The sequence below is a fragment of the Lichenostomus cassidix genome, chromosome 25 (genome assembly GCF_008360975.1).
Source record: "Lichenostomus cassidix isolate B80296 chromosome 25, HeHo_3.0, whole genome shotgun sequence".
Taxonomy (NCBI): domain Eukaryota; kingdom Metazoa; phylum Chordata; class Aves; order Passeriformes; family Meliphagidae; genus Lichenostomus; species Lichenostomus cassidix.
In genome coordinates, this window is record NC_139505.1 from 1,220,464 (window position 1) to 1,241,398 (window position 20,935).

At 58.3% G+C, this 20,935-nt stretch overlaps 2 protein-coding genes, 1 long non-coding RNA gene and 1 other non-coding gene across 9 annotated transcripts; 1 reads left to right on the forward strand and 3 right to left on the reverse strand.

Annotated features, from left to right (window-relative positions):
• Positions 1–4,349: 4,349 nt before the first annotated feature.
• Positions 4,350–8,596, forward strand: LOC146427150 (uncharacterized). The gene is made up of 3 exons (XR_014856565.1): positions 4,350–4,689; positions 4,790–4,938; positions 6,432–8,596. It is a non-coding gene; the product is annotated as an uncharacterized LOC146427150 (long non-coding RNA).
• GLMP (glycosylated lysosomal membrane protein) lies at positions 8,042–11,787 on the reverse strand. The gene is made up of 6 exons (XM_085082678.1): positions 11,633–11,787; positions 10,423–10,680; positions 10,024–10,206; positions 9,689–9,907; positions 9,337–9,614; positions 8,042–8,935 (listed from the first exon to the last, which is right to left on the reverse strand). The coding sequence occupies exons 1-6, from the start codon at positions 11,702–11,704 to the stop codon at positions 8,767–8,769; spliced, it is 1,179 nt and encodes a 392-aa protein (XP_084938804.1). The 5' UTR covers positions 11,705–11,787; the 3' UTR covers positions 8,042–8,766.
• A 3,660-nt stretch (positions 11,788–15,447) lies between these two features.
• On the reverse strand, positions 15,448–20,729 carry LOC146427152 (uncharacterized). 6 transcript variants are annotated; one of them, XM_085082679.1, is made up of 3 exons: positions 20,309–20,729; positions 17,251–17,311; positions 15,448–17,112 (listed from the first exon to the last, which is right to left on the reverse strand). In XM_085082679.1, the coding sequence occupies exons 1-3, from the start codon at positions 20,547–20,549 to the stop codon at positions 17,067–17,069; spliced, it is 348 nt and encodes a 115-aa protein (XP_084938805.1). In that variant the 5' UTR covers positions 20,550–20,729; the 3' UTR covers positions 15,448–17,066. The 6 variants fall into 6 exon arrangements, 1 of the variants encoding a protein (XP_084938805.1); XR_014856562.1 differs by lacking the exon at positions 17,251–17,311; XR_014856560.1 differs by having other exon boundaries at positions 15,448–17,601.
• On the reverse strand, positions 16,720–16,793 carry TRNAR-UCU (transfer RNA arginine (anticodon UCU)). The gene has a single exon. It is a non-coding gene; the product is annotated as a tRNA-Arg (tRNA).
• Positions 20,730–20,935: the final 206 nt, after the last annotated feature.

The window sequence follows — 20,935 nt, forward strand, 5'->3', positions numbered from 1 at the left end:
TTTTGGGGTGCCTGGAGCAGTTTTGGGCTGCAGATGCCTGGAGCAGTTTTCAGGTGCCTGGGGGGTGTTGGAGTGTGGGTGCCTGTAGCAATTTTGGGGTGCACGTATCTAGCAGTTTTGGGGTGCCTGGATCAGCTTTGGGGTGTGGGTGTCCGTAGCATTTTAGGGGTGAAGATGCCTGAAGCAGTTTTGGGGTTTGGGTGCCTGTAGAAGTTTTGGGGTTCCTGGAGCAGTTTTGGAGTACAGATGCCTGAAGCAGTTTTGGGGTGCTGCTGTGGGGTGGTGCTGGGGTGTGGGTGTATCAGTTTTGGGGTGTGGGTGTATCAGTTTTGGGGTGTGGGTATCTGCAGCAGTTTTGGGGTGCCAGTGCTGGGGTGGGGGTGTCGGGGTCGCTGTTTCCTGGATCAGTTTTGGGGTGCGGGTCTCTGCAGCAGTTTTGGGGTCTCTGCAGCAGTTTTGGGGTGCCGGGGGGGTGTTGGGGTCGGTTTTTCCTGGAAGCCGCCTGGCCCTGCCGATAACCCCGAGGTTTCCGCTTCCGTCCCCAGCAGGGCTGTTCGCAGAAGCCGCCGAGACTTCCCCGAACTGCGCTGTAAATAAGAGAAGGGGGGGAAGGGAGGGGAATCGGAGATTAAAGATTAAAAACCAGCTGCTGGGGAAGGGGGGGTGCTGCAGTTTGGGACATCTCAGCGCCTGCCCCGGCGGATTTGGGGTCCCGGGACCCCCGAGGAGGGGCAGGGGGCAGCTCTGGCACCCACTGGGTTTTGGGACAGGGGAAATATCAGGGGAAATATCGGGAAATATGGGGAAAGCAGCTCCCGCTGCCCCCCGCAGCAGCTGGGGCTGAGCCCGGCCCCGAAAGTTCCTGAGCAGGGGCTCATGCAAATGCACAAAATCCCCCAGCTGGCCAAAACACCCAAATCGGTGCCCAGTTCTGGCTCGCTGGCCCCGGTCACGCTCTGTCACGGTGCTGAGCCGGGGCTGCTCTGCCTCCAGGTGGGGAGAGACCCTCCTTCCCTGGGGGGCTCCGGGAGTTTGGGGGCTCCTCCTGTGCCGCCCCATCATCCTGTGGCACTGAGGTTCCCCTTAGGAACCCCATCTGTGGGCTGGGGGGTCCATGGGGCCGGGGGGTCCATGGGGAGACCCAGGGGGCTGGGAAGGGGTGGGACCCCCAGCCCGGGGGGGATTTAGGGGGGATTTTGATGCCGCAGCATCAACCCCCCATGGCAGGGAAATGGCCCTGGGGGTTTGGGGTGGCCGCAGTGGGGCCAGGAACCCCCCAGCTCACGGGATTGTCCCTGCGGGGGAGGGCCGGGGGCGGGTGACTCATTTGGGCTGAGATGACGAATTTTCGGGGCATTTGAAATGCTGCGGGTTTCGAGGAGTGGGCGGTGGCACCGCGCTGCTGTCATGAGCCTGTCAGGCTGCGTGCCTGGGGGGTCTGGAGTCCCATCCTGACCCCCTCCATGGGTGCTGTGCTCAGGAGGGCTCCTGTCCCCTCCCTGGTCCTGCTGTCACCTAGCTCTGTTCGGGTTTGGGGGTTCTGATCCCATCCTGGGGTTCTGCACTCCTCCGCACAGCCCTGCTCAGTTCCCTTCCAAGAACTCGAGTCCCCATGACACCCCATGACACCCCAACCCCCCTTCCCTGGCTCCCCAGCCCGGCCACCGTCACCCCATGAAGGCTTCTCCTTCCTCCTCCTCGACTGGACTCCCAGTCCCCCCTGGTGTGAGGGTTATGGGGGACTGGAAGTCCAGGAGAGGAGGGAAATGGCCCTGGAGGGTTTGGGGTGGTTGCAGGGACGCCCCAGCTCCCCGGGATTGTCCTTGGGGGGGCACAGGGGATGTGGGATGGGATGGGATGGGATGGGATGGGATGGGATGGGATGGGATGGGATGGGATGGGATGGGGAGTGTTTGGGGGATTTAGGGGTTCTAGGGCGCCTAGGGGGTGTTGAGTGGATGAGATTTGGGGGATGCTCGGGGGGGATTTAGAGGCTATGGGGGGCACAGGGGGTGTGGGATGGGATGGAATGGGATGGAATGGGATGGGGTGTGTTTGGGGAGATTTAGGGGTTATGTGGGACAAAGGAATGTGGGATGGGGAGTGTTTGGGGGGATTTAGGGGTTCTGGGGAGCCCGGGGGGTGCCCAGGCTGTGTGGGGCAGGGGTCAGTGGGTGTGGGGCCAGCTCAGGGTGCGGGGCTGGGACCTGCCCGGGCAGGAGGCAGCGGTGACTCAGGCAGGAATGTGCTGGCAGGACACGGCGTTCCTGTCCCAGTCCCAGCCCTGCCACCGCCGGCGTGGCTCTGGCACCACCCCGGGCACAGCCCTCACCCCACGGGTTGGGGGTGCCCAGTGTACACCCAATGTGCCCCAGTGTCCCCCAGTTCACCCCAGTGTGTCCCAGTTCATCCCAGCAGTGATATGAGTGTCCTGGGGTGGGTGTCCAGTGTACCCCAGTTCATCCCACAGCACTGATGTGGGTGTCCTGAAGGGTCCCCAGTGTATCCCAGTTCACCCCAGCACTGTCCTATGTCCTGGGGAGGTGCCCAGTCCACTCCAGTGCTGATTTGGTGCACCCCAGTGTATCCCAGTGTGTCCCAGCAGTGTCACAGGGCAGCTGGAGATGCCCAGGGGCAGTGCAGGGAGCTGGTAGGACATGGGGTGTCCCCAAACAGGGAGCAAGGAGGGCACCAGGGTGTCCCCAGGCAGGTACAGGGGGGACAGAGCATTTCCTGCAGGACTGGGGTGTCCCTGAGCGGGGACAGGGGGACAGGGGGACAGGGGGACAGGGAGCAGCACAGCCCTGACGTGGCACAGGTGATCCCTGCCACATCCCCGTGTGTCCCTCTGGAAAGCACTGGGGACACCAAATGGACTTGTCCCATGTGGCTGCTGTCCCCCCACCCTGGGATGTCCCTGTAGGGGGAAGCCAAGCCCAGATGTCCCCCAGGCTGGGGGCAGGGGATGTGTCACTGTCACTGCCCAGGAAAACTGAGGTCCCCCAGCCTCCTCTGCCTTCTCCCAGCCCCTTCCCAAGCTCCAGGATTTGGGGGTGGGGGAGCACCTGAGGGTCTTTTTGGGGGTCAGGCACTGCATGTCCCTGCCTGGGTGCTTTTGGCACATTTGGGAGCACCCTGGGGATGTGGGGGTGTGGGGATGTTTCCTATGGGGGAAACTTGAGATGTGTGGGGCTGGGGGCCACAGGGGTGACCCCATGGCCAGGGATCCATGGGGAGGGGTGACAGGGACACCCACAGCCCCTGTGGGATGGGGGACACAGGGGTGACCCCGTGGCCAGCTGTGGGCACTCAGGGTGCCCAGGTGACGATGAGAGAGGTGTGGGGCTGGCACAGGGCCAGAGTCCTGCTCTGCTGTCCCCAGCAGTGTCCCCTTGGCCGGGCACTGCAGGGCATCACCTCACCCAGCAGCAGCTCAAATCTGGCCCCATACCATGTCACCCTGACTCCCCCAGGCCGGGGATTGGCAAATCCTGGTTCTGGAGAACCCCGAGGCCTTGCTCAGCCGGGTTTGTTCCTTTGTGTCATCACCACAGCCACGTCAGAGCCATTTCCTTCCCTTTTGCCCCAATCCTTGCCCTGTCACACTCTGGGGACATCTCCGAGTGCTGGGACCCTCGGGCTGGGCTGGCAGGGGACAGAGCCCTGGGGATGTCCCAGTGCCTGCTGTGCCCCCAGGAGGGCTCTGTCCCCAAGGAACCCCTGGAGGTAACATAGTCTCCATGTCCAGCACGAGCCCTGCTTTGGGCCCCTTTTTGGGGATTATCTGGGGTTTTGCTCTGCCTGGGAAAGGGGAGATTTTTGTTTCCCCTGCCGGGCTGAGGATTTGGGATGGAGCAGGAGGATGGAGCAGGAGGTGTCCCTGCCCCACGGAGGCTCAGAGCTTCCTCCTCAGGTGCCCTCTGAGGAGGAGGAAGGACACTGGGCCAGGGAGGGTGGGGATGCTGTGCCCTGGGGGTCTCCCCGGGCCTTGCCAACCCCCCAAGAGGATGGCTCATGTCCAAACCCGGGATCACTGCTCCCCGTGCCAGGGACACTGCAGGGCACCTGGCACCCCCTGTGCTGGGGGCAGTTTTGGGACCCTCCTGACAAGGAAGACATAAAGGGGCTGGAGAGTGTCCAGGATAGGGAATGGAGCTGTGAAGGGCTGGAGAATCCTGAGGGAGCTGTGAGAGCTCAGCCTGGAGCAAAGGAGGCTCAGGGGGACCTTGTGGCTCTGCACAGCTGCTGACAGGAGGGGACAGCCAGGGGGTCAGGCTGTGCTCCAGGGAACAGGGACAGGAGGACAGGGAACAGCCTCTGGCTGGGCCAGGGGAGGGTCGGTTTGGATATCAGGAAAAATTTCTTCGTGGAAAGGGTGGTCAGGCATGGGAACAGACTGCCTGGGACAGTGGTGCAGTCCCCATCCCTGAAGTGTTCAGAAAACATGTGGATGTGGCACTTGGGGACAGGGTTTAGTGGTGAACATGGCAGTGTTGGGTTGATGGTTGAACTTGATCTTCGAGGTGTTTTCCAGTCGTAATGATCCTTTGATTCTGTGATGCCAGGATGCTCACCCCTTCTTCCTTTCCTCCTCTCAGCTCCAGCTTCTTCCCTGTGATGGTGGTGAGGGGCTGGGATGGAATTCCCAGAGAAGCTGTGGCTGCCCCTGGATCCCTGGAAGTGCCCAAGGTCAGGTTGGACAGGGCTTGGAGCACCCTGGGATAGTGGAAATGTCCCTGTCCTTGGCAGGGGTGGAATAAATTAAACATTAAGATCCCTTCCCATTCAGGCTGTTCCATGATTCTGTGATTCCATGGTTCTGTGATCCCATGATCTCCAGAGGTGTTACAGAGCAGCATCTCCTTGGCAGAGCAGATTTCACCTCCCACCACAGACCCACCCAGGGATCCTTTGCCCCCGTGAGGTTTCCCGCTGAAGGTAAGGAATTCCCGGATCTTTGGGCCTTGAGGCTTCCCAGGATCTCCTCCCGTGGGAGCTGCAGGACAGCGGGATGGGCTGGGGGTGATAGCTGAGCTGGGTCTGTGTCGGGGGCACGGACCGGGGGCGGGCCGGGGGGGTGGTGTCATGGAGCGGGAGCGGTGCCGGGGGCGGTACCGAGGGTTATGGACCGGGGGCAGTACCGGAGCAAGTACCGCGGGGGTCCCGGACCGGGGGCAGTACCGGGGGGCTGTCACAGACTGGGGGCAGTACCGGGGCAGTACCGGGGCGGTACCGCGGCAGTACCGGGGGTGATACCGGGGCAGTACCGGGGGCAGTACCAGGCAGTACCGGGCAGTACCAGGCAGTACCGGTGCAGTACCGGGCGGTACCGGGCAGTACCGGGGGTTCCCGGCCCAGCGCAGCCCCGCCCACACCGAACGCGGACCGCCCGCAGAGCGCTGCTGCCGCCCGGTGGCCAAAGCCGGTACTGCACCCCGGGCTCCGCACATGCGCAGTGGTGCCGCCGCTGCCCGCCGGTATCGGCACTGAGGGGCCTCGGGGCCTCGGGAGCTGCCTCCTCTGCCGGCCGTGAGGATAGCCGCCGGTGCTGTCTCCCGGTGAGGAAAGGCCGCTGGTGAGGAAAGGCCGCCGGTGCTGCCCCGCCTGGGCCGGGCCGGAGCGCAGTGCGTGGAGCGGCAGCACTGGTGCCGCCGTGTGGTCAGAGCGCGGAACTGCAGGGGCTGCAGGGCTGTGAGGGAACGGGGCAGAGACCGCCAAGATGGGGACAGCACCGCCCCGAGATGGGGACAGCACCGCCCCGAGACGGGGACAGCACCGCCCCGCGATGGGGACAGCACCGCCCCGCGATGGGGACAGCACCGCCCCGAGATGGGGACAGCACCGCCCCGAGATGGGGACAGCACCGCCCCGAGATGGGGACAGCACCGCCCCGCGATGGGGACAGCACCGCCCCGAGATGGGGACAGCACCGCCCAGAGCCCTGCAGCCTGCCCCTTCCTAAGGACAGCACCGCCCCGGACCCCTTCAGCCTGTCCCCTCACGGACACCATCGCCCCCAGACCCTTTCAGCCTGCCCCCTCCCTCAGGGACACCATCGCCCCCCGACCATCTCCCTTTGACCAGAATCACAGAATATTCTGATCCGCCAGGATCATCAGTCCAGCTCCTGTCCCTGCACAGACACCCCAACAACCCCACCCTGTGCATCCCTGGGAGTGCTGTCCAAACTCTTCTGGCAGCCTTAGGCTGTGCCCATTCCCTGGGGAGCCTGGGCAGTGCCAGCACCCTCTGGGGGAAGAATTTTGCTGATATCCAACCTAAACCTCCCCTGAGAAAGCTCCAGCCATTCCTTTGGGTCCTGTCGCTGTCACCACCGAGCAGAGATCAGTGCCTGCCTCTGCCCTTCCCCTCACAAGGAAGTTGTAGCTGCAGTGAATCTCCCCTCACTCTGCTCTTCTCTGTCTGTACAGACCAAGTGTCCTCAGCCGGTCCTTGAGGCATCCCCTTGACCATCTCCCCTGACCCAGTGTCCAGCTCTCCCAGAGGCTGCTGCTTCTCCTTGCTTGGATCCATTTCCAGCTGTTTAAGAACGAGCTTTTAACTCCCTTTCTCTCGTATCAGGGCTCAGCAAGCAAAACCCCACTGAGGGGACAATCCATGAGAAACGTGTGGTGGCAAATGTGACAGCTCTCCTGCTTATCTGAGATCAATGTGGGCTCTGAAAGCGATGGCAGGACGTGTTTGGGGGAAGGAAAGGATCACTGTGAGCTCCTGAAAGCGATGGCAGGACGTGTTTGGGGGAAGGGAAGCCCCCGCCCCGTGTGGGTGGTGCAGGTGGTGGCTCCTGAGAGGGGATGATAGGAGCTTGGCAAGGAGAGCAGTTTGTCATCTTCCCCACCCACGCTGGCACTGGTGCTTCTGTGCCCAGGAAGGTTCTGGCACACTCTCTCACGAGCCCACCTCCAAAACTGGGATACCACCTCCAAAACTCCACTCATCCGGGGATTGTTCCCACACAAAAGGTGCCACGACTGAAGGCTTTCCTTCCCCAAAAGCTGTGGCTGCCCCTGGATCTCTGGAAGTGTCCAAGGACAGGTTGGACAGGGCTTAGAGCCACCTGGAAGAGTGGGAAGATCCCTGCCCATGGCATGGGGTGGCACTGGATGATCCCAAACCAGTCTGGGATTCCTGTGATCGCTTTGTGCCAATTGTATGACAACAGCCCAAGGGAGCAGGAAATCTGCTGTGAGGGATTTACAGCTCCCTGCACACCACAGCCTTTGGGGGTAAAAGCCAGGAATTTCTGTGGTGGTTTTCCTTTTGTTTTATTACAAAATCCTCAACACAGCTCAGCCCTGCACAGAACAACCAGAAAGAAGAGCTCCACCACAGTTCTCTGCTCAAAAACCCCAAGGCTTCCTATGGAACAGCTTCCCACAGAAGCTCCCTTGGTTCCCCTTTGCACACTCCTGAGGCTGTGGCTGCAGCTGAGCAGGGGATTCCTGCTCTGATGGGGCTGACAAGGAAGTTTGGACTTTCAGTTGGGTTTTTTCTCTTGTTCCTCTTTCAGAACACAGACCTGACACTGCAGCTTCCTCAGGAGGGGCAGCTCTGGTCTCTGCTCCCTGTGACCAGGGAATGCCTGGAGCTGTCTTAGGGGAGGTTTAGGTTGGGTATCAGGAAAAGGTTCTTCCCCAGGGGTTACTCAGGCACTGCCCAGGCTCCCCAGGGAATGGGCATGGTGCTGAGGCTGCCAGAGCTCCAGGAGTGTTTGGACAATGCTCCCATGCACAGGGTGGGATTTTTGGGGTGACTGTGCAGGGTCAGGAGCTGGACTGGATGATCCCTGTGGATCCCTTCCAGCTCAGGAGATTCCATGAGTCTATGACTCTTCCAAATGACCTCTCAGTCCAGACCCTGGACTCTGTGACTCCACAGCTCATGGGGAAACCCCCCCAGCACCACACTTCAGTCCAGGCCAGGGGCTCCCTTGGCTCCTGCTGAGCTCCAGCTCCCTCCCATTCCTGCCAGGAGCTGCCCTCCTCCCCCTCAGCCCCAGTACAGCATTCCCACAGGAAACTGTGTTTAGAAATCCACTTTATTTGGTTAAAGACAAGTCGGTGATGGAGAACTCGGAGCCCAGCAAGGCCCCAGGTACCTCTGAGAACCCCGAGCAGCCACACCCACTCACCCCAGGGCTTTTGACACCTGGGCAGCACCTGGGACTCAGCCCCGCGGGGCATCCAGGAGCAGCATCCTGCCTGCAGCAGCTCTCCATGGCCCGACAGGACACACCTGAGCTTGAGCAGCTGCTGCCATGTGGCACTGGGTGTCCCTCGTGTCCCAGGCCAGCACAGCAGGAACGTGGAGCAGGAGGAGTCCGTGAGCCCCGGCTGGAGGAGCTGAGATTGCTGGGAAGCAGGAGTGGTGCTGCTCCCCAGCCCGGGCTGGAGCCACCCAAGCATCCCTGGAAGTGGCACTGGAGCCAGTGCCTGGCCTGCAGCCAGGACAGCAGTGGTTTTATCCCTTGGGAGGAGGAGGATTTTCCTGACCAAACTCCCCCCCATTGCTTCCCTTAGCTTGATCAGGAAAAAACTGGGGAAATAGTGCAACCCAGTGCAGGAGGTGGCAGCGGGAAGGAGCAGGACACAGGGAGATGTGACGTGGGCAGCTGTGAGTGTCCCCCTGGTCCCCTCGGGGGCACAGGGCAGGCAGAGGGAGTGGCAGCGCTGGAGTCCCGGCAGCAGCCGCAGCCATTCCCGGGAATGGGGAGGATCCCGGGGGTCTCCACGGGGCCCAAAGCCCTCAGTTGATGGGCTCATACTCCGAGTAGCGCCTCCTCTGTGCCAGCAGCACCACGCAGCTGCCCAGCAGCAGCATGGCCAGGGGGGTGCCCAGTGCCACGGCCGTGATGGAGATGACCAGCGGGGAGAAGGTGTCCCTGGGGGGCTGCCCAAAGCCCAGCAGCACCGACCTGCAGGAGAGACAGGACAGGTCAGGGCAGGGATGGGGATGGGCTCTGTCCAGGGGGAGCCCAGGGGCTTTCCACCCTCACAGGGTCAGCCCAACATCCCAATATCCCTGGGGCTTTGCACCCTCACAGGGTCAGCCCAAGATCCCACACAGGGCAGGGTCAGGCTCCTCAAGAAACTCTGCTACAGGATTACAGGGAAACTCAAAACTTTGGAATGGAGACTGTTCTTAAACAGAGAAACCCTCTGACCTGCCAGTCCCCAAAACTGCACCTTATTAATGACTGCGAGCATCCCCTGGGACCCCTGTGCACATGGCTAGTGACCATGAGCATCCCCTGGGACCCCTTGGACCCCTGTGCACACAGTTAGTGACCAGGAGCACCCCCAGGACCCCACTCACCAGCTGAGGTATCGCTTCTCCTGGTACACTTGTCCCTCCTCTCCCCCAAAGGACACATTGAGGGCGCTGATGGTGCAGGTGCTGCCCAAACTCTCCCCAAAGTAGGCCTGGACGATGCTGGACACAGGCAGGGTCCAGTTGGCCTCCTGCAGCCCCTGAGCTCGGCACCAGATGCCGTCCTCACGCCGGGGGCTGCGGGAGCCATAGGCCGTTGCCTTCCACTGCAGGAATCCGAGCGTGGAGCTGCCGTTCTGGGACTCAGCTAGCAGGGACAGCACCTGGGGAGGGACAGGGTGGTGGGGAGGTGAGGGCCAGCAGGGTCACCCCCAGCCCAGGGTCCCCCCAAGCTCACCTCGAAGATGGTGGGGGTGTACTCATCGTCGATGGATCTCTCGGAGCGCAGCCTCCGCACCGCCCCTGCCTCCTCCACCGTGGCCACCTCCAGCACAAAGCGGGAGCCATTTCCCCGCGGGGCCACTCCAGCCAGGACAAATTCCAGCTGGGAGCTGTCTGCCGTGTGCAGGAGGCTGGGCAGGTGCTCATCTCGGCCACCGGCCTCGTAGGCTGTCACCTGCGAGGGACACGGGTCAGAGGGACAGCACGGGCAGTGCTGAGGTGCAGCATTGCTTCTCCAGAAGGTGCTTTGGACAGGATATTCCCTGTGCCCTCCCTGCCCCCAGGACGTACCCGGAATGCCAGGCTGCCGTTGGAGAAGCTGCCACCAGGGTCGGTGGCTGGGACCCCCCTGAGCTCAGCTGTCAGCGCCGTGTGGTTCAGGGTGTGGTTGAGGCTGTCCCAGGAGAACTCCGACAGGTCATAGGTGGGGTAGAAGAGCTCACCCGAAGGTTTGGCCTCGCTGAACTCGAACAGCTGCGGGGAAGGAAGGGGAGAGGGGCTGGGAGCTCCGGGGGATGGGAGTTCTGTGCTGTGATCCAGGGAACAGGGAGAGCAGGGCAGAGCTGCCTCAGCCAAGCAGCTCAGGCTGGAGACAGACACTTCCCTGCATGGGAATGGTGGGGATTTCCCTGGAGCCCAGGGACCCTCTGCACCCCCAGCTGCCCCAGAGCAGCCCCTGCCCAGCAGTACCTTTGTGAACACCACAGCTGTGGAATAGACCACACTGTCAGGAGGGTCAATCCAGATGGCCCCAGCAGGGCTGGGTGAGAGCAGCTGGGTCCAGTTGACCCTGAGGGCACTGCTGGGGCTCTGGGTGGCCACGAGCAGCACGGCAGGAGCCCCGATGCTGCTCCACACGTAGTGCAGGCTGTCCCTGGGCCCCACCGCCTGTACGTGCAGCAGGTTCACCGAGGAGCTGTTCCAGCCAGGGTTGTACTGCATGGACACCTGCGGGGCAGGGACAGGGACAGGGCTGGGGGATTGCTCTGACCCCACAGGACAATCCCAGTGTCCTGCCAGGATGGGGACATTGGAGCTGCCTCGGCTCCCCGTGACTCTTTAGTCCTGGTGTTGCTCAACATGCTCGGTCAGCATTTCCCAGCCGGACGTTTGGGTACAGCTTTGAGCTGCTTCCCTGCCCATGGCCCTTCCTGTCCCACAGCCCTTCCCATCCCATCCCACAGCCCTTCCCGTCCTACAGCCCTTCCCATCCCATCCCACAGCCCTTCCCTGCCCACGGCCATGCTGTTCCCACTGGTTTAGGACAAAGGGGAGAGAGGGACAGAGCTGGGTGGCGCTGGGATGTGTGCCTGTGGGGCAGGGGTCAGCCTGCTCCCTGTGTATCAGCACAGAGGGAGAGGTGGATTCAGCTCCAGCCCCACGTGGGATGTGCCCGGTGGGAGGCTGGGGAGCCCCTTCTCCTCCCCAGAGCCCCAAGGCTGGGCCCCAGTAGGACCCGGCGGATCTCGGGGGGCTCCAGCCCAGCCCCTGCTGCGGACAGGATCCTCCGAGGCCACAAACTAAACCAAAAGTTTCCCCTCAGCACGAGGAAGAAGTTCTTTTTTGCTGAGAGTGGCAGAGCGCTGGCACAGCTGCCCTGGGCCAGCACGGAGTGTGTCGCTCCGGAGAGACCCCAAACCCAGCCGGACACATCCCACCCGCCCTGGGTGACCCTGCCTGCGCAGGGAAAGGCGATCCCTTCCAGCCCAGCTACCCCGGCATTCCGACACTCCCGGGGCAGCTCGGGGGTCTCGGGCAGCATCCCCGGCGGACGGAGCGGGACGAGCCCAGCGCAGAGGCCAGGGGAGCACCCCGGCCCGGCCCCGCCACCCCCGGTCCGGTACTTTCGGTACCCCCGGTCCGGTACTTTCGGTACCCCCGGTCCCGGTACCCCGCTCACCTTCCGGCCCCGCTCCGCCCCGGCCGCCGCCAGCAGCGCCGCCAGCAGCGCCAGCCCCGCACCGGCGGCCATGGCGCGACCGGCACCGACCACGGCACGGGACCGCCCCGGAACCGCCCGGAGACCGCCCGGTGACCGCCCCGGAACCGCCCGGTGACCGCCCCGCGCGTTAAAGGAGCCCTGGGGAGCGCGGGATGCGGCTGGGGACACCAACCGAACCGGGTCTGCAGTTCTGATTCCTGCCCTTCCTACCCCCATGGGTCTCTCCCCGCCTGCGCTGAGTCCCCTCCGCCCCCCAGGGCACCTGGGATCCTCATGTTCATCATCCCGTGGAGCGGAGACCCTGTTATGATCCAGTTATTGAGGTTCTTTAGAAATACCTCTGCCCGAATTAAGGTGCAAACGAGACCATATGCCAGTCAATAGTATGGGTTTTATTTGATAGTAAATATGAGAGAGAGAGAGGAAAAGAGAGAAAAGGAGAAGTAGGAAAAGAGGTGGGGGGGACAGAAAGAGGGTGACAGAGACAGAATAAAGAAAATATCACCATCCGTGGATCCCAACGATGTTGTGTTGATTCTCTCCAGCTGGTCTTGGTGGTGATGGTCCCCCCGGAAAAGCACAGAACCCATGGGTTAATATCCCCTCAAGCCAGGTGGCAATGTCCAGGCATGTCCCCCCCGGGGCAGGGGGCAGCCTCTAGCAGCACACTCTGCTTGCATCACCTGCAGTCCTGTGGTGCAAGGCCTCTGGGGAGCACTCTGGGGAGTCTTTGATGGATTGTGACTTCCCCTCAGCTGCCTCTGAGGTGAAAGTCCCGTGGATGTGGTCTGTGGGGTTGGGGGTTCCACAGCTGGACAGTTTGTGTGAAGGAGGATGGATGGGTGTTTATTGCCTCTGAGCAGAGGTTACACCACACACCCAAAAACCTCCTCCTCCCCCCTTGTCTGCGGGGGAAGTCTGTGCAAACCTGCCTTCTGTAAGCTGTGCTCTCCCCCACCCCAAACTCAGCCAGGGATGATTCTCAGAGCAGCTGGTGGCTTTGGCCTTTGTAGATGCATACCTTTCCCTCAGCCTGAGATGATTAAACAATAGGTTTCCCTTTATCTAATCTCAGCAGTTTGACTCTCAGTCCAAAGTCCCAGTCAGGTATCTTCAAGTAGGCTTCTCTGATTGTAGCTTCTTTATACAGTTTTTGTTATAATGAGCAAAACTTTGTATCAGTTTGAGGCATGAACTGTTTCAGTCTCTGACAGACTCCCACTCCATTGTCAGGGCAGTGAGACCCATGGCACACCGTGGACATGTCCATCTCCACCTTCAGGACACTGCAGACTCCCCTCCTGCATCATCCCATACAGCAGAGACCCTCCCCTTCATCCAGCGGGGTGAGACCCCCATTTCCTTCCTCAGAAGGGTAGAGATCCCCACCTTCATCCCCCAGAGCAGCACAGACCCCACTTCACCCTGTGGAGTTTCTGGACCCGTGGGGTTTCTGAACCCTCACCTTGGGGACCTCACAGTCACTGCCCTGTACTCTGGAGACCCTCAAGTACACCAGAGACCCCCATTTCCACCCTCCATGGCAATGGAGACCCCCTGCTTCACCTCGCCATACAGGGGAACCTCCCTCCTCCATCCCCCAGGGCACCAGAGACCCCACTGAGACCCCCACTGTCACCACCCCTTGCTCTGGACACCCCAAGTCCAAGACAGACCCCCCTCCATCCCCCAGGACACCAAAGCCCCCCACCCTGCCCGTGTTTTGGTTGCCCCAGTGCAGGTGCAGCACTTGCCCTTGGCCTCCCTGAACCTGCTGGGGTTGGCACAGACCCCCTAGAGCCCCCTGGCAGTGCCCAGCATGGGTGGTTCTCCACCCCCCACCCCCAGCACAGGCAGTAAATGAACAAACAATCAGAAAAGATGAGTTTATTTCGAGATAAACCTGAACCCTAAACCCTGGGAGCTCTTGCGGGAGCCCAACACCTCCTGCAGGTACTGCCGGATCCATGGCAGCTCTCTAAAACCATGAGGGAGGAGGATCAGGGTTAAAAATCTCTCAGGAATCAGGGGCACAGAGTCCCAAACTGTCCCCTCATGTCACACAGCCCTGGCACTGTCCTGGCCCCAGCTGGGGGAACCTGAGGTGTCTAACCTGCTGGGCTTTATTCCCGCAGAGCAGGAGGAACAGTCCAAAGCCCATGGGAAAGGAGATTCCAGAAGAGCATTCCACCATTTGTGTTGGTTTTAGGGATGCCAGGGGAACATTCCACAGTTTTTGTTGGTTCTAGGGCTGCCAGACAAGCATCCCATTGCTTTTGTTGGGTTTAGGGTTGCCAGGGAAAAATTCCACCCTTTTGTCAGTTCTCGGGTTGTCAGATGAGCACTCCATTGATTTTTTGGGTTCCAGGATTTCCATAGGATTGTTCCACCCTTTTTGTCCATTCTAGGGTTGCCAGGGAAACATTCCACCATTTTTGTTGGTTCTAGAACTGCTAGAGGAGCATTCCACTGCGTCTTTTTGTTCTAGGGTTGCCATGGGATCATTCTACCATTTTTGTTGGTTCTAGGGTTGCCAGGGGAGCATTGCATCATTTTTGTTGGTTCTAGGGCTGCCAGGAGAGAATTCTACCCTTTTTATTGGTTCTAGGATTTCCAGAAGAGCATTCCACCATTTTTTCACTTCTAGGGTTGCCATGGGATCATTCCACTGTTTTTGTCAGTTCTAGGGTTACCAGGGGAGAATTCCATTGTTCTTGTTGGTTTTAGGGTAGCCATGGGATCATTCCACCATTTTTGCTGGTTCTAGGGTTGCCAGGGGAACATTCCACTGGTTTTATTTGGTTTTAGGGTTGCCATGGGAGAATTCCACCATTTTTACCGGTTCTAGAGTTGTCAGGGAAGCAGTTCACCCTTTCTGTCAGTTCTAGGATTTACAGGAGAGCATTGCACTGGTTTCTTTTTTTTGTTCTAGGGATACCAGAACAGCGTTCCACCATTTCTGTCAGTTCTAGAGTTGCCATGGGATCATTCCACCATTTTTGTTGGCCCCACAGGGGAGGGTTTGACAAGTTTCCTGCCCCTCCAGATGGGGATTCATTCCTGGGAGCCTGATGCTGCCTGAGGTCTGGAGGGATAAATATGAGATTCCACACAATACCCTCATCAGTACAGTTTGTAGGGGGATCCCAAACATCCTTTTTTGGAGGGAATTTGGAATGTTCCAGGGGCAGAAAGGAAAGCTTTCCTGATTCTGATGGGGAATGTGGGATAATTAGCAGGGAACTGCTTTTGAACTGTGTTTGCACACATGGTCACTGCCAAAGAACCAAAAGGAGATCCTCCTTGAGAACAACATCCTGCAGCAGTGACAGGACAGATGTAACTCAGGTGAGTGGCAGTGTTTGTGTCCTGCAGGGAATGACACTAATTCCTCATTTCTCCTCACCTTCTGAGCACATTTGGCTGATTTTTCCTTTCCGAATGAGAACTTCTCTTCTTGCAGGGAGAGCAGGAATCCTCACACCTCCTCACCTCATGGGCAGAGCACCTGAGGGCCACCTGGGGAGATAAGAGGGCAGCTGAAGGTTTGGGAATATTAGGAACTGATAGAAATTCTGGAAAAGCCAAAAAAGAGCTACAGGACCTTCTGAGAAAGAAGCCAAGGGAGACCAAAATTGCAGCTGAGACAGACTGGGAGCTCTGTGTCCTCCTCACACAGGTGAGGTGATAGCAGAGCTCATCCCACAGCAGCAGTGACAACTCTGGTGTCTGAATCCAGGGGGTCCCAGGAGTTAGCTGCCCTGGCATGGGGTTTGCCTGAACCAAAGCTGTGGCACTCTGGGGTTCCCAGACACAGAAGCAGGAGGAGAACACACCTGGTAACACCAAGGATCTGCTCCCAAGGCTCTTCCACACTCATGTTTAGGGAAGAGGAGCTCCAGCCCTTCCCAGTGGAACCACAGCTAAGCTGGAATCACAGTTTTATTGCTGCCTCAGTCCCAAAGTGCAAATGAAGATACTTCATCCTCCATTTGCTGAAGGCACAAGTGATGTCTGCAGAATCTGTCCCTTCATTCCTACCAAACTTTCCCCTGGGTGTGTCCCATGCTCACTGCCAACATATTTTCTCTTTCTCAGAATAATCCTCTGGCCTTTCACCCCTGGATGTGATGGATGTGACAACTCTGTCATGACAACATGGGGGCAGAACTTCCAGCACCACCAGGGCCTGTTTTTTCACACTCCAGCATTTACTCAGACACCACAGGGAAAAAAGGAAACAAGCCAAGCCCAGTGATGGAGACAGACTGGTTTTCCACTGGAGACCAGAAATCCAGTCAATGGGAGAGTCTCCTGGGATTGGCAAGTGTGGAGAGAGCATAGAATCATGGAATGGCTTGGGCTGGGAGGGAGCTTAAAGCTTGTTCTGTCCCACCCTCTGCCATGGGCAGAGACATCTCCCACTGTCCCAGGCTGCTCCAAGCCCTGTCCAAGCTGGTCTGGGACACTTCCAGGGATGGGACATCCATGGAATAACCTGTGCCAGGGCCTCCCCACCCTCACAGGGAGGAATTTCTTCCCAATATCCCATCTAACCCTGCCCTCTGGCAGTTTAAAACCATTTCAGAGTACAAAGGTCCAGGTGGGGAGCATTGGGTTACCCACATTTACCAAGGTGGACATTCAGATCAGTGACCTACATTTCTCTGGCCACACATGTGAAGAAATGACCCCATTTATCACAGGAAACACCAGCAGAAGGTTTTGACCCACTGCCCTCCAGCTGGGCTCTACTGGAGAGCACAGAACTGCCCTTAGGAAGAAAGTATCATATAAGGGGCAGTACTGGGGGGACACGTGGGGTTAAAACACCTGCTTGGAGGAGATACCAAAGGGAATGAGGGAAGGGGGAGATGATGGAGGAGAAATGCTGGGAGAAGGGAGCACAGGGATGTTACATCCATCAGCTGTGCCGGGAAAAGTCATTCCCTCCCCATGCAAACCCTCGGGGGTGTTATAAATGTAACGGATCGGGCCCTGGGAGGGAAATGGCACTAAAAGAAAAGAGACACCTGCCTGGAGATCATCTCTGCCGGGACTCGAACCCGGAACCTCTGGATTAGAAGTCCAGCGCGCTCGTCCATTGCGCCACAGAGACCTCACCGTGAGGGGAGCGTCGGCTCCAGAACTGAAAAATCCGCAGCGCTGCAGGGTCCGACACCCACCGCCACCTCCCTGGGCTGGCAGCACCTCCAGCGTCCCCTCCTTCCGCAGGGACACGGCAGGAATAATCCCGGGGATGATCCATATCTCGCTCGGCAGCAGGGATGCAGCAAAAACCTGGATGCAGGCTGGTTTCCGCCTCTCTGGCAACCTTTCCGCAGCATCCCCGGCGCTCGGCGGAGGGCAGAGCTAAATCCTGGAGCAGAGTTCATTGCTGCATCTCCCTCAGCATCACCAGCACAGCATCCTCCTCGCTGCAGAAGCCAAGGGATAAAGATGAAAGAGGATTTAGCTCACGGCACTGACAATGGTGAGGGGAGCTCTGCTTGTCGGGGTGAAAAAACGCTGAAAACCTGAGGTCTGAGCAGGGAAATGAAAGGAAAAGCAGTTACCGTGGGTTTCCTTTCAGCAAGCTGTCAATCAGGAGCTTAATGAAGAAACATTGTGCCTCTTCTGTTGAGAAAAAATGAAGAGGATGTCAAAACAACAGGAAAGGTCCATTTACAGCCACTGACCTATTAACAACTGATCAAACTCTGTCACAGAGTCCTCGCTGGGAACGAGCGCATTTGGAATCCCTGCACAGCACAAATTTCAGGCTGCTGTTCACTCCCAAATGCCTTGAATTCCCGTGAAAGGGGAGATGGTAACTGCAATCCAAGGAGAGGAACTCCCTGACACAAGGAGCTTTCGGCTCAGGGTCAGTGTGACCTGGAGATCCAACCTCAGGCAGCTCTTCCTGGCTGAAAACAGCACAGAGCAGTAATTAAACAAGAGGAGATTCACCCTTCAGTGGAACCAGTCATACAACAATTGGCAGAATTGTTGATAAAACCTCCCAATTGAGGATAAACCCCTCCAAACACCCATTTCTGGATGATGAAGGTCACACCACGTGTGTGCCACCTGCTCAGGACAAGCTCCTGCTGCATCCCTGCTTTCCTCAGTGCCTGTCCTTCCTGCCTCAGGCTGGGGCACCTCTGTGCTCATGGCTAAAATCCCAGAGAATCAATTCTGTGCCAAATCCCTGCCTCCCTCCTCGGCTGGCAGAGACCTGATTTTTGCCCAAACTGGGCTGTGAAATTCTGTGGTGCTGAAGAGGCAGAGCACTGCCAACCTCAGCACACTGAATGCAAACCCAAAGGATCTGCTTTTCCTTTTACTCATTGAAAGCTTTACAGTTGTCTTGACAAGTAAAATCCACCCAGCAGTGGTGGGAAAGAAGGCAAGGGTTGAACTTCTATGAGAAAAACCCCTTCCTGCTGCAAAAGATAACCCAGGAAATTGATAATCCTTGAAATAAATCCCTCTGTGAACCAACTGCAATCACAGTGAGACCTGGAGAAAACTCCAAGTCTAGAAAACACCCATCTGCAGGGTGAGCAAAGGCTGTGTTTAAAAATGTCATAGAAAACATCTTAGACAAAGTTATAAAGCACTAAAGGAAGAAAAAAATCCCACAGCCTGTGACTGTGTGTTCCTCCTCGGGGAATAAGACACCAATTTTCAATGTGATTTTGGGAGGCTGCACCTCAAAAGTGCCTGCTTTGAAGTCACCAGCAAGCAGAAAATCTGGAGATGATTAATTAAATAGCACAAAACTGTCAGAAGAATGACTGTGCCTTTATGGGCAGCCACATCCCTGGAATCAGAGGTTTGAAGGATCCCTCATTCCTCCTGCTTGGAGCTTCACTAAGCCCTAATTGCACCAAAACCAGGAAAGGACCAGGAGTTTAAGCGTGTGCTGATGAAAATGTCACATTTCTGACAGGGAAAGTGTGGGGAGCACCAGGAGCTGCAGGGAAATGAATGTGCCAGAGGAGCAGCAGCACTGCCAGGAGAGCACCAGAGCCTCATCCTCATCCCAACACGCAGCTCTGGAGGCCTGGGGGCACCTGCCAGGTGTCTTTGTACCTTCAATAACCTGCTCAGTCCTCCCCGAGCTCCTGACTGTCCCTCTGCTCCCTCCGGATGTGACAAATTTGGGGAGCAGAGACTGCAGGGAGCAGCACAAGGCTGGTTTTGGTGCTGGGGGAGGCCAGTGTGTCCCATTCTGTGGGAAAAGCATGTCCTGAGGCAGGAGAACATCCCTGTTTGGACACAGAGAGGGAAGGGATGTGTTCCTGTCACACAGAAGTGTGTCAGGAGTGAAAAAGCTGCCAATTGTCCCCCAGCTGGTCACCTTCCAGCCTCAAATCATTTGCTGCAGACAGGAGGAACAGGAGCCAGGAGCAAGGATGCAGTGGCCCAGAGTGAACCCAGAGAATTTACCACCTCATAAACAGCTGGGAAAGGCTTTTGGGAAGACAAAACTCTGAGCAGTTCCATGGCTGGCAGAGCACATTTTACTTGAACTTTCAGATCCACCTCACATGAAGCTGCTCCAGGGCAGCATCACAGTGCTGGGAGATCCAAAAATCCTTTGCACACCGACAGAAACAGCGACAGAAAATCCGTATCAGAGTTGGGACTGCTTTGTGATATCCACAGACAAAGGTTTTGTAATACAACAATAAGTATGACCACAAGGTTTTATTGGTACAACCACCCAATTCCCCAATAAAACAGTCTCCAAGAGCCACCAAAGAGCCAGAGCCACCAAGCAGAGGGTAAAGCTGTGACTGCAGGCCAAAAATCCACTAACACATGTGTGATGGTGAAGACTCTTCTCCAAATCCTTACAATTTTCTAGGTATATATTTTTTTTTCCTAAACTGGTGTCAGTGACTGTGCTGAAACTTGCTGGGCATGGACACAACTCTGCACGTGGCTGATTTTCTACTTTTTTACTGCTTTTCTGTGCTTTCAGTTAAAATACAGCACATACTCTTTTGAAAAGCAGCTCAAGCGTCCCCTACAACTATTTGATTTGCCTTTTGCTGGACATTAATCCCCAGAGGGGATATTTTTCCGTCCCAAGTTGAAGCAAAAAAACCATCACGGGTAAAAGGAGTGGAGAAAGGCTGACTTTTCCAGGGAGCAGGTTGGATCTCAGCCACAAATTGGACAATCATGAAGGGACACTGGCCCTGATCACAGAATCAATGAATGGTTCGGGTGGGAAGGGATTCGGGATATCCATGGCAGGGACATTTCCACCATCCAGGCTGCTCCAAGTGTCCAGCCTGGCCTTGGACACTTCCAGGGATGGGGCAGCAATGGAATAACCTGTGCCAGGCCCTCACAGCGAGGAATTTCTTCCCAAAATCCACCCAAACCTTCCCTCCCTCAGCTCAAAGCCGTCCCCCTTTGTCCCACACTCCATGCCCTTTCCCAAAGTCTCTCTCCAGCGCTCCTGGAGCCCCTTTAGGCGCTGGGAAAAAGTCCCTTCCAAAGCCTGCCACCTTCGAATCTCAACATTCCAGCTTTCGGCTGTTTTCCTTACAGAAATCCCCTCACTCGGGGTGTTTTCCGCTCCCCCCGCCGTGTCCCGCGCAGGCCGCGCCTCACCCCGAGGGCTCGCTGCTCCCCGCCGCTCTCCGTCCTTCCCCTCGCCGCTCCCCGCTGCTTGTTTCGCTCCCCGCGGTTTGTTCCCCGCAGCAGGACGGAGGTTCTGGGGCTCGCTGGGGCTCCAGGCCCGCTCGGTGCTGCCCTGCCCCTCTCCCGGGCCTGTCCCGGCTGCCGGCCGCTCCCGCCCCCGCTCTTTGTCGCCGCCGTCCTGCCCTTTCCGCCGGGCCGGCCGGGTTTCCATGGGGATGGGGCCGCGCCGGGGGCCGGGCAGGGCAGGGAACGGGAGGGGAGCGGGGAACGGGAACGGGGAATGGGGAACGATGGCTCTGACCCGGCTGAGGAGCGCCCGGACACGCTGGGATGTGCTGGGACCCGCTGGGATCCACTGGGACTTTCTGGGAACCACTGGGACCCACTGGGATCCACTGGGACCTGTTGGGAACCACTGGGAGCTGCTGGGATTCATTGGGACTTGCTGGGATCCACTGGGAGCTGCTGGGATTCATTGGGACTTGCTGGGATCCACTCGTACCTTCTGGGATCCGCTGGGATCCACTGGGACCCGCTGGGACTTGCTAGGATCCGCTGGTACCCGATGGGATGTCCTGAGACCCGCTGGGATCCATT

What these genes read in the sequence shown, in the direction of transcription:
- LOC146427152 (XM_085082679.1), bottom strand. Translation starts at nt 20,549, where the DNA reads ATGGAAACCCGGCCGGCCCGGCGGAAAGGGCAGGACGGCGGCGACAAA. An exon ending in GGGAGCAGCGAGCCCTCGGG is followed by an intron (nt 17,312 to 20,308) that starts GTGAGGCGCGGC and finishes TTTTCTCAACAG; the next exon opens with AAGAGGCACAATGTTTCTTC. An exon ending in TTGCTGAAAGGAAACCCACG is followed by an intron (nt 17,113 to 17,250) that starts GTAACTGCTTTT and finishes TGGCTTCTGCAG; the next exon opens with CGAGGAGGATGCTGTGCTGG.
- GLMP (XM_085082678.1), bottom strand. Translation starts at nt 11,704, where the DNA reads ATGGCCGCCGGTGCGGGGCTGGCGCTGCTGGCGGCGCTGCTGGCGGCG. An exon ending in GGGCGGAGCGGGGCCGGAAG is followed by an intron (nt 10,681 to 11,632) that starts GTGAGCGGGGTA and finishes CCTGCCCCGCAG; the next exon opens with GTGTCCATGCAGTACAACCC. An exon ending in ACACCCCCACCATCTTCGAG is followed by an intron (nt 9,615 to 9,688) that starts GTGAGCTTGGGG and finishes GTCCCTCCCCAG; the next exon opens with GTGCTGTCCCTGCTAGCTGA.